The sequence below is a fragment of the Zingiber officinale genome, chromosome 2A (assembly GCF_018446385.1).
Source record: "Zingiber officinale cultivar Zhangliang chromosome 2A, Zo_v1.1, whole genome shotgun sequence".
Taxonomy (NCBI): domain Eukaryota; kingdom Viridiplantae; phylum Streptophyta; class Magnoliopsida; order Zingiberales; family Zingiberaceae; genus Zingiber; species Zingiber officinale.
This window is the reverse complement of record NC_055988.1, coordinates 139,009,759-139,022,792: the sequence shown is the minus strand read 5'-3', so window position 1 is coordinate 139,022,792 and position 13,034 is coordinate 139,009,759. Positions and strand designations below refer to the sequence as shown.

General features: G+C 38.9%; 1 protein-coding gene across 1 annotated transcript; it reads left to right on the top strand.

Annotated features, from left to right (window-relative positions):
• Positions 1-10,435: 10,435 nt before the first annotated feature.
• Positions 10,436-11,458, top strand: LOC122040078 (CEN-like protein 1). The gene is made up of 4 exons (XM_042599444.1): positions 10,436-10,702; positions 10,797-10,858; positions 10,949-10,989; positions 11,060-11,458. Exons 1-4 carry the CDS (start codon positions 10,496-10,498, stop codon positions 11,275-11,277), a joined length of 528 nt encoding a protein of 175 aa, XP_042455378.1. The 5' UTR covers positions 10,436-10,495; the 3' UTR covers positions 11,278-11,458.
• The last annotated feature ends 1,576 nt before the right edge of the window (positions 11,459-13,034 follow it).

Below are 13,034 nucleotides of genomic sequence, written 5' to 3'. Positions count from 1 at the left end.
TCCTCAATGCTTAAATTTAAAAGTGCAAAGTGCGCCTACAAAGCGCCCATTGTGCACGTGCGCACGTGGCGAGTGGCGGGCTCATAGGTGTTAGCACCTGCTCGCCTAGGCTAAGGGGTAACCTATCCTTTTATTGTTGTATTAACTCCATTAACACATCTTCATTAATAAGTAGAGAATACACATCGAGAATTTCCGATGTGGGACTATTCTCCCATGCACTTTATTAATGAATAATAAATGTTATTTTGGGCTGACTTTAAACATTAATTTCTCATTCACCCTTAATCAGTTTTGAGCAAATTAATAGTCTAAATCTATCTACGCGAATCGTAGATTTCAATTTTGAAGTCAATTACTACTTTCAACAATTGATGGCTTCCTTCCTCTAAATTGTTTTGGTCTATTTAAGGCCCCAATATTCAACATATAGCAATATGCAAGTTTGCACGTTGCCCTCCGCAAGCTGCCGATGCCACCTTCTCGCACACATTCGCTTGTCTCCTCCACTATAACTACTTGTTGCTATTGTTGACATTGTCCATGCTTCTGATGCTGGAAATTTTAAATCGTATGTAGAATCATTTGTAATGTAGAATTATATTGAATCCATCGATTCTGTTCAATCCCAACGATCGTGATTTATTTGATTTATAATTTGTTAATTTTTTATTGATAAAAATTTAATTTATTAATTAAAATTAAGTTTGGTTAATAAATTAAAAATATTTATTGTTATACAATTGATATTTTTTATAAAATATTCACAGGTGCGAGCACCTGCTCGCCCTGGGCTAAGGGGTAACCTATCCTTTTATTTTTGTGTTAACTCCATTAACACATCTTCATTAATAAGTAGAGAATACACATCGAGAATTTCGGATGTGGGACTATTCTCCCATGCACTTTATTAATGAATAATAAATGTTATTTTGGGCTGACTTTAAACATTAATTTCTCATTCACCCTTAATCGGTTTTAAGCAAATTAATAGTCTAAATCTATCTACGCGAATCGTAGATTTCAATTTTGAAGTCAATTACGACTTTCAACAATTGATGGCTTCCTTCCTCTAAATCGTTTTGGTCCATTTAAGGCCCCAATATCCAACAATCCCCCACATGAATGGAAATTAATGCAATGCGTGTATGCATGCTGACATTTTACAAGAGTCCAATCGATAAGTCACTGCATCGGGAGAGGTAGCTTGTGGCTTTGAACCTTCCGTAGTGAAATGCTATCGAGTATACTAGGCTGCGCAGTGAACGTGATGTCTTGAACTGCTCAGCTGTTGGTGTATACTGAGACAATAACACCCACACAGAGATCTATCTCACCTACTTTAGGTTCTCATGGTTGGTTCCGTTTCGGCCATGGATACCATCTTGGATTCATGAGTGTTTCATTGAAGCGGCCTGTCTTCACACTCACATAGGTGACACTTCTATCAAGAGTATCCTACCATACTCCACCTTATCAGGTATAGAAGTCACTAAAAGCATAAGCTTAACCTCACTACATGAGGTAGGACAGCACAAATTCATCCTAGGATTGGGATAGAGATAAACTATCTAATGTGCTGGACCACAACTTCTGTAACTTCGTTGTCCCATTGAACCAAGATCTTGGGATCTCCAGTCAACAAGGTTGGGTTACCGCTACAGTCGTTTTTAGTTGTAGATTTTTAATCCCATTCCTCTTGATGAGCAGTATACTTGATCTCGACTCAACCCCTTCGTTAGAGGATCTGCCAAATTATCTTTGGACTTAACATAGTCGATTGCAATCACTCCATTCGAGATCAACTGCCTAATGGTATTATGTCTACGACGTATATGTCGTGACTTCCCATTATACATATTACTCTGTGCCCTTCCAATCGCCGATTGACTATCACAGTGGATTAGTACGGCAGGCACAGGTTTCACCCAGCTAGGAATATCTTCCAAGAAATTCCGCAGCCATTCAGCTTCCTCAACTGCTTTGTCTAGTGCTATAAACTCGGATTCCATAGTTGACCGAGCAATGCAAGTCTGCTTAGTGGATTTCCAAGATACTGCTCCCCCACCGATCATGAATACATATCCACTAGTGGATTTGGAGTCTTTTGTATCTGATATCCAATTAGCATCACAATATCCTTCCAACACAGCGGGATATTTTCCATAATGTAATCCATAGTTCATAGTATATTTCAAATATCTGAGAACTCGCATCATTGCTTTCCAATGGGTGTCGTTTGGATTACTCGTAAAATGACTCAGTTTGTTGACCGTACAGGCAATATCCGGACGTGTGCAGTTTGTGAGATACATCAAACTGCCTATTATCCGAGAATATTCCAACTGCGATATGGTCTCACCATGGTTTTTCGCTAAGTGTTGACTTAGATCCATAGGTGTTTTCACTGTAGAGAGATCGTACGCATTGAATTTTTTCAATACAGATTCTACATAATGGGATTGTGTTAAAACTATCCCTTCTGATGTCCTGAGAATTTTAATTCCCAATATAACATCTGCTTGGCCCATATCTTTCATATCAAAATTTCTGGTCAACATTTTCTTTGTAGTCATGATTACATCATGATTACTGCCCATTTTTAGCATGTCGTCTACGTATAAACAGACAATTACATAGCCTTCAGGTGTGTTTTTGACATAAATGCATTTGTCACATTCATTTATTCTGAATTCGTTTGACAGCATTACTTTGTCAAATTTTTCGTGCCATTGTTTAAGCGCTTGCTTAAGTCCGTACAACGACTTAACAAATCGACACACCTTTTTCTCATTTCCAGGAGCCATGAACCCTTCGGGTTGCTCCATATAAATTTCTTCTTCCAACTCACCATTTAAGAACGCAGTCTTAACATCCATTTGATGTATTTCAAGGTCATACAGTGTTGCAATGACTATTAGCACTCGTATGGACGTAATCCTTGTCACCGGTGAGTATGTATCGAAGTAATTAAGGCCTTCCTCTTGCTTGTACCCCTTGGCTACAAGTCTGGCCTTATACTTGTCAATTGATCCATCAGCTTTATACTTACGTTTTAGTATCCACTTACAACATAATGGTTTAGTACCAGAAGGAAGGTCTACTAATTCCCAAGTATGATTATTCATGATAGACTCAATTTCACTATTGACAGCTTCTTTCCACATTGGAGCATCGGGTCTAGAGAGAGCTTCACTTAATGTTCTTGGTTCCATTTCTGACATGAAAGTCATGAAATCTGGCCCGAACGATTTCTCAACTCTAGCCCGTTTGCTACGACGTGGCTCTTCACTTTGATCGTCAATAGTCCTTTTATAACAGCTAAGTTCGGTAACGTCATTTTTGTTTGAACTTCCATTGTTATCACTTTCAACGTTTCCCTTTTTATTTGGGAATACGTTTTCAAAGAATATCGCATTCCGAGATTCTATGGTTGTTCCCACATGTATATCAGGAATGTCTGATTTGTGAACTAGGAAACGATATGCACTACTATTATGGGCATATCCGACAAATATCGCATCGAACGTTTTAGGTCCGATCTTTACTTGCTTTGGTTTAGGTACTTCGACCTTTGCCAAGCACCCCCACACTTTCAGGTATTTGTACGATGGCTCGCGGCCTTTCCATATTTCATATGGAGTTTTATCATTTTTCTTATGAGGGATTCTGTTGAGAATGTGATTTGCCGATAATATTGCTTCCCCCCACAAGTTTTGAGGTAAGCCTGAATTTATCAACAAGGCATTCATCATTTCTTTTAGTGTCCAATTTTTACGTTCGGCAACACCGTTTGATTGAGGTGAGTAAGGCGCCGTTGTTTGATGGATAATGCCAGATTCTGTACAAAATTCATCAAACGGTGCACCATATTCTCCACCTCTATCGCTTCGAATTATTTTAATTCATTTGTCAAGTTGGTTTTCAACTTCTGTTTTATAGGTTCTGAACGCCTCTAGGGCTTCGTCTTTACTTCTTAAAAGAAAGACATAACACAACTTTGTGCAGTCATCGATAAAAGTAATAAAATATTTTTTACCGCCTCTAGTTTGCACAAATTTCAAGTCACATAGATCACTATGTATTAACTCTAGAGGAGTTGTTGTCCTTTCCACCGAATGAAAAGGTAGTTTCGTCATTTTCGCTTCCACGCACACTTCACATTTGTGTGTTCCGTCAACATTGACGTTTGGTAATAAATTTAATTTGACGAGACGTTTGAGAGTATTATTATTCACATGTCCGAGTCGATCATGCCATAAATTAAAACACTCAACAACATAGCTGGAAGCATTTATTTTATTACCATCAAAATTTCGGAGTACAGGCATTACAACCATTTTGAATAGACCCTTTTCTAGGTACCCCTTTCCTACGAAGACACCATTCTTCGTAAGTACAAAGTTGTCTGACTGGAACACTAGCCTAAATCCGGCCTTGACCAATGCCGCTCCAGAAACTAGGTTCTTACTGATGTCGGGAACATGGAGTACATCAATGAGTGTTAGCTCCTTTCTGGACGTCATCTTCAGAACAACCTTTCCGAGTCCAACAATTGGCGACGTCGAGGAATTACCCATATAGAGCTTCCTGCCATTTATTGGAGTATACTTGGAGAACATCGCTTTATTGGAACAGATATGACGAGTTGCTCCAGTATCAATGAACCACTGCTTCGGGTTGGTATCCACCAAGTTGGCTTCAAATACAACCGCAGTGAGATCCAAGTCCTCAAGAGAGGTTGCGACATGATTCGCAACATCCTTTGGCCCCTTGGTTGGCTTCTTTGGGCGTCTGCAGTCCTTGGATAGGTGTCCTGCCTTTCCACAGTTGTAGCAGGAGCCTTTGAACTTCTTTGCTTGAGCCTTCTTTTTGAACTGCTTCGGCTTTTTGGCGTTCGGCTCGACCAGGTTGGACATTTCGTCTATAGTCCGCTTGGTTCCTCTGGAGTCGGATAACTTTCGATTATCCTCCTCTATTCGTAGCCTCAGGATCAGGTCTTGCAGCCCTATTTCCTTTTGCTTGTGCTTTAGGTAATTCTTGAAATCCTTCCATGATGGAGGGAGCTTCTCAATTACCGCAGCAACTGCGAATGTCTCGTTCAGCTTCATGCCTTCGGCGTCCAGATCATGCAGTATTAATTGCATATCTTGGACTTGAAATGAGACGCTTTTTGAGTCCACCATCTTGAAATCCAAAAACCGACCGACGATGAATTTCTTCAATCCAGCATTTTCGGTCTTGTATTTCTTCTCAAGGGATTCCCACAAAGATTTTGCCGTCTCTAGAGAACAATATACGTTATATAACGTGTTGTCCAAGGCGTTGAGTATATAATTGCGGCACAGAAAATCTCCGTGAGACCACGCATCGCTAGCAGCCTTACTACCTTCCGTAGCGGCTGGCGTGTCTTCGTGCAAAAACCGTACAAGGTTTAGCGTTGTTAGATAAACCAGCATCTTCTGCTGCCATCTTTTGAAGTCGGTTCCGGTGAATTTCTCTGGCTTTTCTCCGTGCGGAATGGTTGTCGGAATGGCGGTCGGAACGGCCGTCGGAATGTCGTTGGTAGCCATATCAGTTTGCAGGAATATCGTTTACGACTGTTGTTCCCCGGGTAGCTTCTGATCGTCGAGGCTAGTGTTCGACACTATCTCCGTAAACGATATTGCTCCGCTACGGTGCTTAACGGATTGTTGCAATTCGTTCCCAAGATACAACGACGACGAACGTCTCGGAATCGTAGCACTCCGACTTCCGAGACCAGCGAACCTTCTAGTAGACTTCTTGGACTTTTGAATGCACAAGATGAGATGAATGCTTGAGGAAGAGAAGAGAGGATTGAGTGAATTGAGTGAGTTTTCCATCATCTGGAGGGTTCTATTTATACTGAATTAAGAGGTTGATTGTGTTAGGACCGAAAAGTAGCTAGAGGGGGGGGGGGGGGGGAATAGCTCTTCGCGTTCTCGTTGCTCGGCGTTGCTTGTTTCTTCAAGGATGCGCAGCGGAAATACAAAGAAACAAATTCAAACACGCTAACACTTGGATTTTACTTGGTATCCACCTCCAAGGGAGGTGACTAATCCAAGGATCCACACAACGCACGCACCCTCCACTAATGAAACTCTCCTTTATGGTAACTACCAAGGGCGGAGAAGCCCTACAAGACTCAATACAAGAAGAAGAAAGGGTAGTAAAGAAATACAAGCTTACAAGCTTACAATGAGTGCACAAACCCTAACCCTAGTTTCTTCTTCTTGCTTTGATCCACCTCTTGACTTGGAAGAGCCTCCAAGAACCTTCAAGAACTGGCGATCTCGAGCTTGAGAAGAGTTGTGGAGGAGCTGGTGAAGATCTGAAATGAATCTGTGAAGTGATACTGAAGGAATCGCACGCCAACAGCTATAAACGACGCCAACGGTCGAATCCCAATCGATTGGATTGCTCCCAATCGATCGGGGAGGCTTTGGATCGATCCACGGATCGATCCAGAGCGCCTCTGTGCTCTGGAAAAATGCCTGGATCGATCCACGGATCGATCCAGCGCTTATCGCGCGAAGCAGCAGCGTCCCAATCGATCCACTGATCGATTGGGACCTCTGGATCGATCCACGGATCGATCCAGAGGGGTTCTGTTCGCGGGGACTCACCGGATCGATCGGCGGATCGATCCGGATCTTCTGGATCGATCCACTGATCGATCCAGATCTGCTGGATCGATCCACGGATCAATCCAAACCTGCTGGATCAATCCACGGATCAATCCAAACCTGCTGGATCAATCCAAACCTGCTGGATCAATCGGTTGATCAATCCAGATCTTGGTTTTTGCCCAAAACCAAGTCTAAAGCCCCCTAAACCAACATCTAGTCAACCATGACTTGTTGGTACATAAGACCTAGCATCCGGTCACCCTTGACCAGCTAGGACTCTCTCACCAAGTGTCTGGTCAATCCCTTTGACCAACTTGGACTTTTCTCTTCTTGCCAAGTATTCGGTCAGTCCCTCTGACCTACTTGGACTTTTCTTTCTCGTGCCAAGTATCCGGTCAATCCCTTTGACCTACTTGGACTCTCACCAGATGTCTGGTCAACCTTGACCCATTTGGATTTCTCTTGCCTGGCTTCACTCACCAGGACTTTCTCAATTGCCTAGCTTCACTCACTAGGTCTTTCACCTGGCTTCACTCACCAAGATTTTCCTCCTGCCTAGCTTCACTCACTAGGACTTCCCAATTGCCTAGCTTCACTCACTAGGTCTTTCACCTGGCTTCACTCACCAGGATTTTCCTCCTGCCTAGCTTCACTCACTAGGACTTCCCAGTCAAGTATCCGGTCATCCTTGACCTACTTGACTCTTCTTCAATCAACCTTGCATTGTCAAACATCGAAACTCAAACCAAGACTCAAGCTTGGTCAACCAAGTCAACCTTGACCTAAAGGATGTTGCACCAACAGATTGTCCTTTGGGTGAGTGGATGTGTTCCTTGGGCTGGATCGATCTAGATCATCCATTCTGAAGGGTTGTAACCCTTCACCAAGCCCACTTCAATCTCATCCATCGGATCTGAGGAGTTGTGACCCTCAGATCCCGCCTATTGTCATCTGCCATCGGATCTGGATCCATTGATTCGATGCTTCAGATCAAGTCTCATCCCAGGCCATCAGATCGTTACTCTTTGCGATTCAACGCTCTAGATCGCATCACAAGCGATCCATCATACCTATTTGATCAACGTTGATCAACGGTAGCCATCCATTCCCTAAGTCAACTGTCCAGTCATCTCCCTTTGCACACGAGGATGCCGCATAGGTACTGCCACGTCAGGTACGAGCCTGACACGTCACCCGAGTGCCACGTAGGCACTGCAATGTCACCTGGAGCATAAATTTAAGCTCCTCAATGCTTAAATTTAAAAGTGCAAAGTGCGCCTACAAAGCGCCCATTGTGCACATGCGCACGTGGCGAGTGGCGGGCTCATAGGTGTTAGCACCTGCTCGCCTAGGCTAAGGGGTAACCTATCCTTTTATTGTTGTATTAACTCCATTAACACATCTTCATTAATAAGTAGAGAATACACATCGAGAATTTCCGATGTGGGACTATTCTCCCATGCACTTTATTAATGAATAATAAATGTTATTTTGGGCTGACTTTAAACATTAATTTCTCATTCACCCTTAATCGGTTTTGAGCAAATTAATAGTCTAAATCTATCTACGCGAATCGTAGATTTCAATTTTGAAGTCAATTACGACTTTCAACAATTGATGGCTTCCTTCCTCTAAATTGTTTTGGTCTATTTAAGGCCTCAATATTCAACATATAGCAATATGCAAGTTTGCACGTTGCCCTCCGCAAGCTGCCGATGCCACCTTCTCGCACACATTCGCTTGTCTCCTCCACTATAACTACTTGTTGCTATTGTTGACATTGTCCATGCTTCTGATGCTGGAAATTTTAAATCGTATGTAGAATCATTTGTAATGTAGAATTATATTGAATCCATCGATTCTGTTCAATCCCAACGATCGTGATTTATTTGATTTATAATTTGTTAATTTTTTATTGATAAAAATTTAATTTATTAATTAAAATTAAGTTTGGTTAATAAATTAAAAATATTTATTGTTATACAATTGATATTTTTTATAAAATATTTTTGAAAGTCAAAAACATATTTAATATTACCTTATTATTTCTTGTTAAATTTTATTTTTTTTCTTTGTCTGTTTATCATTTTTATATTTTTATTATGCGTATTCTTTTCTTTTTTAATAATTCACCGTCAATATTTATTAGTTAGATATTTTTGACTAAATAAATTTAATTAATTATTTATCAAAATTAAAATTGATAAAAAATCAGTAAGTGCCCGTTAATATAGGATTCTATTCGAACATATTATCTTTATGTCACACAATAATAATTTTATCGTTACATCAAGATTTCACTTCATCAAAATTAAAATTAATCAATAAAAAATAAAATAATAATTAAAATGTATATTAATAATATTATAATACTTCAGACTTTCCTTAGTTGAAATTTAACTTTATTTATTTAACTAAATATATTCATTAGATAAATATATTATTAAAAATTTAATAATTTATATTAAATTGATCAAGACTTTGTTTCATCCAAATTTAACTTTATTTATTAAATTAAAAATATTTGTGAGGCAAATATATCATTTTTATAATAAATTATGCCGGAATATTTAACATATATTTTTAATTGTTTACTCATACAGTAGAAGAAGGGAGCTTTATCAAAAATAAAATTATTATTATGGGAACTATTTAATTATGACTTTTAATTGCGAAACCATCTTTTGGATGCCTGCAATTGTTTTCTTAAATTTTCTTAATAAAATTAAATATCTTTAATAATATTTTATTTAAAAATATATATTTTTTAAAAAATATTAAGACCTTAATATTATTTTTTAAAAAAGAAAGAAAACTGTTCCTCGACGATCCACCATGGATAAGACTGAAGATACTCCTCTTTATCGAAAGACGAATCAGGCAAAAAAAGTCATCAATCTCTGGGACTTCGTCTGAACGACGACATTATCCAAAATCAAAAAAGATGCTCTTCTTGACATTACACTTCCGTAAGGACGGGGTCATCTTTTCGGGCTGTAGCCCAAGGGCCGACGACGATGGCAATTTGGAGCTGTCGAATTTTTCATGAAAAAAAAAAAAAAGAAAAAATAACTAAGAAAGAGAGGAAGATAGCTCAGATAGAAAAGAAAAAATAAATCTGACCGGAGATTATCTTTTTTTCCGAGCAATGATATGTTCAAGAAAAAAAATTTAAGGAAAAATTTAAGGTTAGATACATAAAGTCATGATTCTTCATTTTACTTTTTACGAGCTCCGTCATTTTATGTGTCTATCATTAAATTTTTCTTTGAATTTTTTTCGTTGAGCATAACATTTTTCTTTTTTTCCCGTCAATTATACATTTTCTGACTCAGCTAGTTGCACCTCCGCCTCACTCCGTACCAAACTTAAAGAAAAACACCTAAATGCAATTATACACTAGTTCAGACAGTATCCACTGATCGAAGTTACCCTTGAAAGTCTCTATCGATCTTTTTCCACTTTTTCTTTGCGCACATTTTCAACAACATGAACTTTCTCCCAAGATCGCACAGATGTAAGTATGCTTTAGGCCCATTTTTGATTCTCTCGTGATGGAGGTACATCACCTCCGAGCAGAGCATCCTGCTGCCCAAAGATATCATAAACAAGTTAAATCATCACGAACCCTCAATATTCCTCCAAGCTCAGATCATGTGATGCATTTTTCAAACCCTTTTTTTTCTTATTCTTTTCTTCTCCACTCGACACATAGCAAAGTCCAGAATCCAATCCCCCCCTCCCCCTTTTGCTCCTCCCTTTATAAATCCTGCCCTCCCCTGCCGGTCCTGATCACTCGTCCGCATTCATTCATTCACAAACTGGAGGCCGTTGAGGCTCGCGCCATGGGCGGCAGGGCCATGCTGGATCCGCTGAGGGTGGGGGGAGTGATAGGGGACGTGCTGGATGGCTTCAGTGCGAGCTTGAAGATGGAGGTGGTGTATGGAGGGAACAAGCAGGTGCACAATGGGCACGAGTTCATGCCCTCTGCTGTCAGTGCAAAGCCCAGAGTAGAGGTCGGAGGGGAGGACATGAGGAATTTCTACACACTCGTATGCTATACTTATATTTTTGAAAAAATATATATATATATATATATATTGCATCCATTTAGGTTTTTTTTCTGTCGAATCGATCGATTTGCAGATTTTTATAGACCCTGATGCTCCGAGTCCCAGCGACCCCCACCTGAGAGAACACCTGCACTGGTCAGTATATTATTACGAGTTTTGGTCGATTACTGTACGTACGTGATTCTTTTTTGTCTCAGTAGTGAAATGTGGAGCTGTTGGTTTCAGGATCGTCACTGATATCCCTGGCACAACCAATGCCTCATTCGGTGAGTTGACTGATCTTCAATTGAACTCGTGATCGTATATGTGATTTTTGATGGAGTATAGTGCATGCAGGTAGAGAGATAGTGAAGTACGAGAGTCCGAAGCCGTTGATGGGCATCCACAGGTTCATCTTCGTGCTGTTCAAGCAGAAGGCGAGGCAGACAGTGCAGGCGCCGGAGGCGAGAGACGGATTCAGCACCCGAGCCTTTGCCGACGACAACGCCCTGGGTCTCCCCGTCGCCGCCGTTTACTTCAACGCCCAGAGAGAGACTGCTGCGCGAAGAAGATGAATAGATGATGGGTAATGAACTCTTCACTAATGATTATTATTATTATTATTATTAGATGAACAAACAAAGGCATGAACTCTTCACTTATATACTCGGTTTTTTGACGAAGGGATCATGACAACTTGTATTAATTTTATTGTTGCATTGTTGTGTGCTACTTTATATATAAAAAAGGTATGTATGATTGGAATCACTATATATAAAAGAAAATTATCCTGCGGACAAGTACGCGACAACTAACATTTCAATATTTTTCTTAATTTTTTTTATTTTTGATTTTATTTTTTTTAATTTTTTGTTATACTAATAAAATTTTACTTTTAGAATTTAAATTTAATTATAGTAATAAGAATAAAAAAATTAAATTGAAAAAACTTTTTAGGTGTGCATAAAATAAATAAATAAATAAATATATAAATATATATATATATATATATATATATATATATATATATATATATATATATATATATATATATTTTGATATTGTGCGCGATGTGCACAGTGCGCGACTGTACACGTCGCGCACAATATCAACGTTTTTTATTTTTTTTATTTTTAAATTAAAAAATAATTAAAAATTTTCTTTACGATTTTATTTATAGGGTTCAGACTTTGAGTATAATGTTAAAACTATTTTTTTTTTTAGATTTTATCTATAGGGTTTAGGCTTTCTAATTAGGTTATAGTGTTTGGTTTAAAAAAAAATTAAAATAAAATTAATTTAAGTATTTATTGACTATTGTAATATGTTTAGGGGATAATAATTTTTTTTTTTTTTTTTTTTAAGCAAATGTGCCCCTTATGGTTCTGCTACCACCGACTTAATATTAGTGCTTACTGACTTAATTTGATGGCCATCAAATCACGTCGATGGATATCGGCATACTCTTTCAAATTGGCTTATATTATTAATCGTCTTTCAAGGTTTAACTACTTTTGACTTAAAATAGGAACATTGCATAATTTGAGTCAGGATGAATGATCCGGAGAGTAATTAGTGACTGATAAAAAAAGATTGTCACTTAATATATTGAAGTGGTAGTTCTGACCAAAGAAAAATTCAGTCGGTTCTTGACTTTTGGGTACCCCTGACTTCTGAGTCGCAACCATTTTCTTGGGCGCACCCTGTCTTATGGGGCACACCCTGACTTCTTGTGTTGTATCTTTGAGAGCATGAAATAAAGAACAAAATTAAACTATAAATAACTCACAATGATCTTCCGAAAAAATCGAAGAAGTCATCGGACGTCGTTGCTGTCAAAAGCACGATCACAGGTAACCGGAAAGTACTTCAAGGTTCACGATTCAAATCCCTTTCCTCTCGGATGTTCTCCTTTGCTCACCGTCGTCTCTTCCTTTTTTTTTTCTTGCCCCCTCTCCCGATTACTCTTGGACGCCATTTTAAATAGGAAGCAAAACATCAGTTACTAACTGATGCTTTGATAGCTTTCAATGGAGGAAGATGAAGGTGAATGGGTACCCCTTCATCTTCCTGACGTTGCAACTGATGCAACGTCTAATATCTCCCACTTGTCCAAGTCAATTCAAAAAGGTTTTCTGATCACATAGATCATATCAGTCACATAGATTACAAGGTGATCATGTCACAATGTCAAAGCAAACATTAATTGGTCACAAAGACCGATTAAGCCATATAGACTATTTGACGATCAAGTCATGAAGACCAGAGCAAAATTAATTAGTCACAAAGACCAATTAAGTCACATAGACTTTATATTGATCAAGTCACGAAG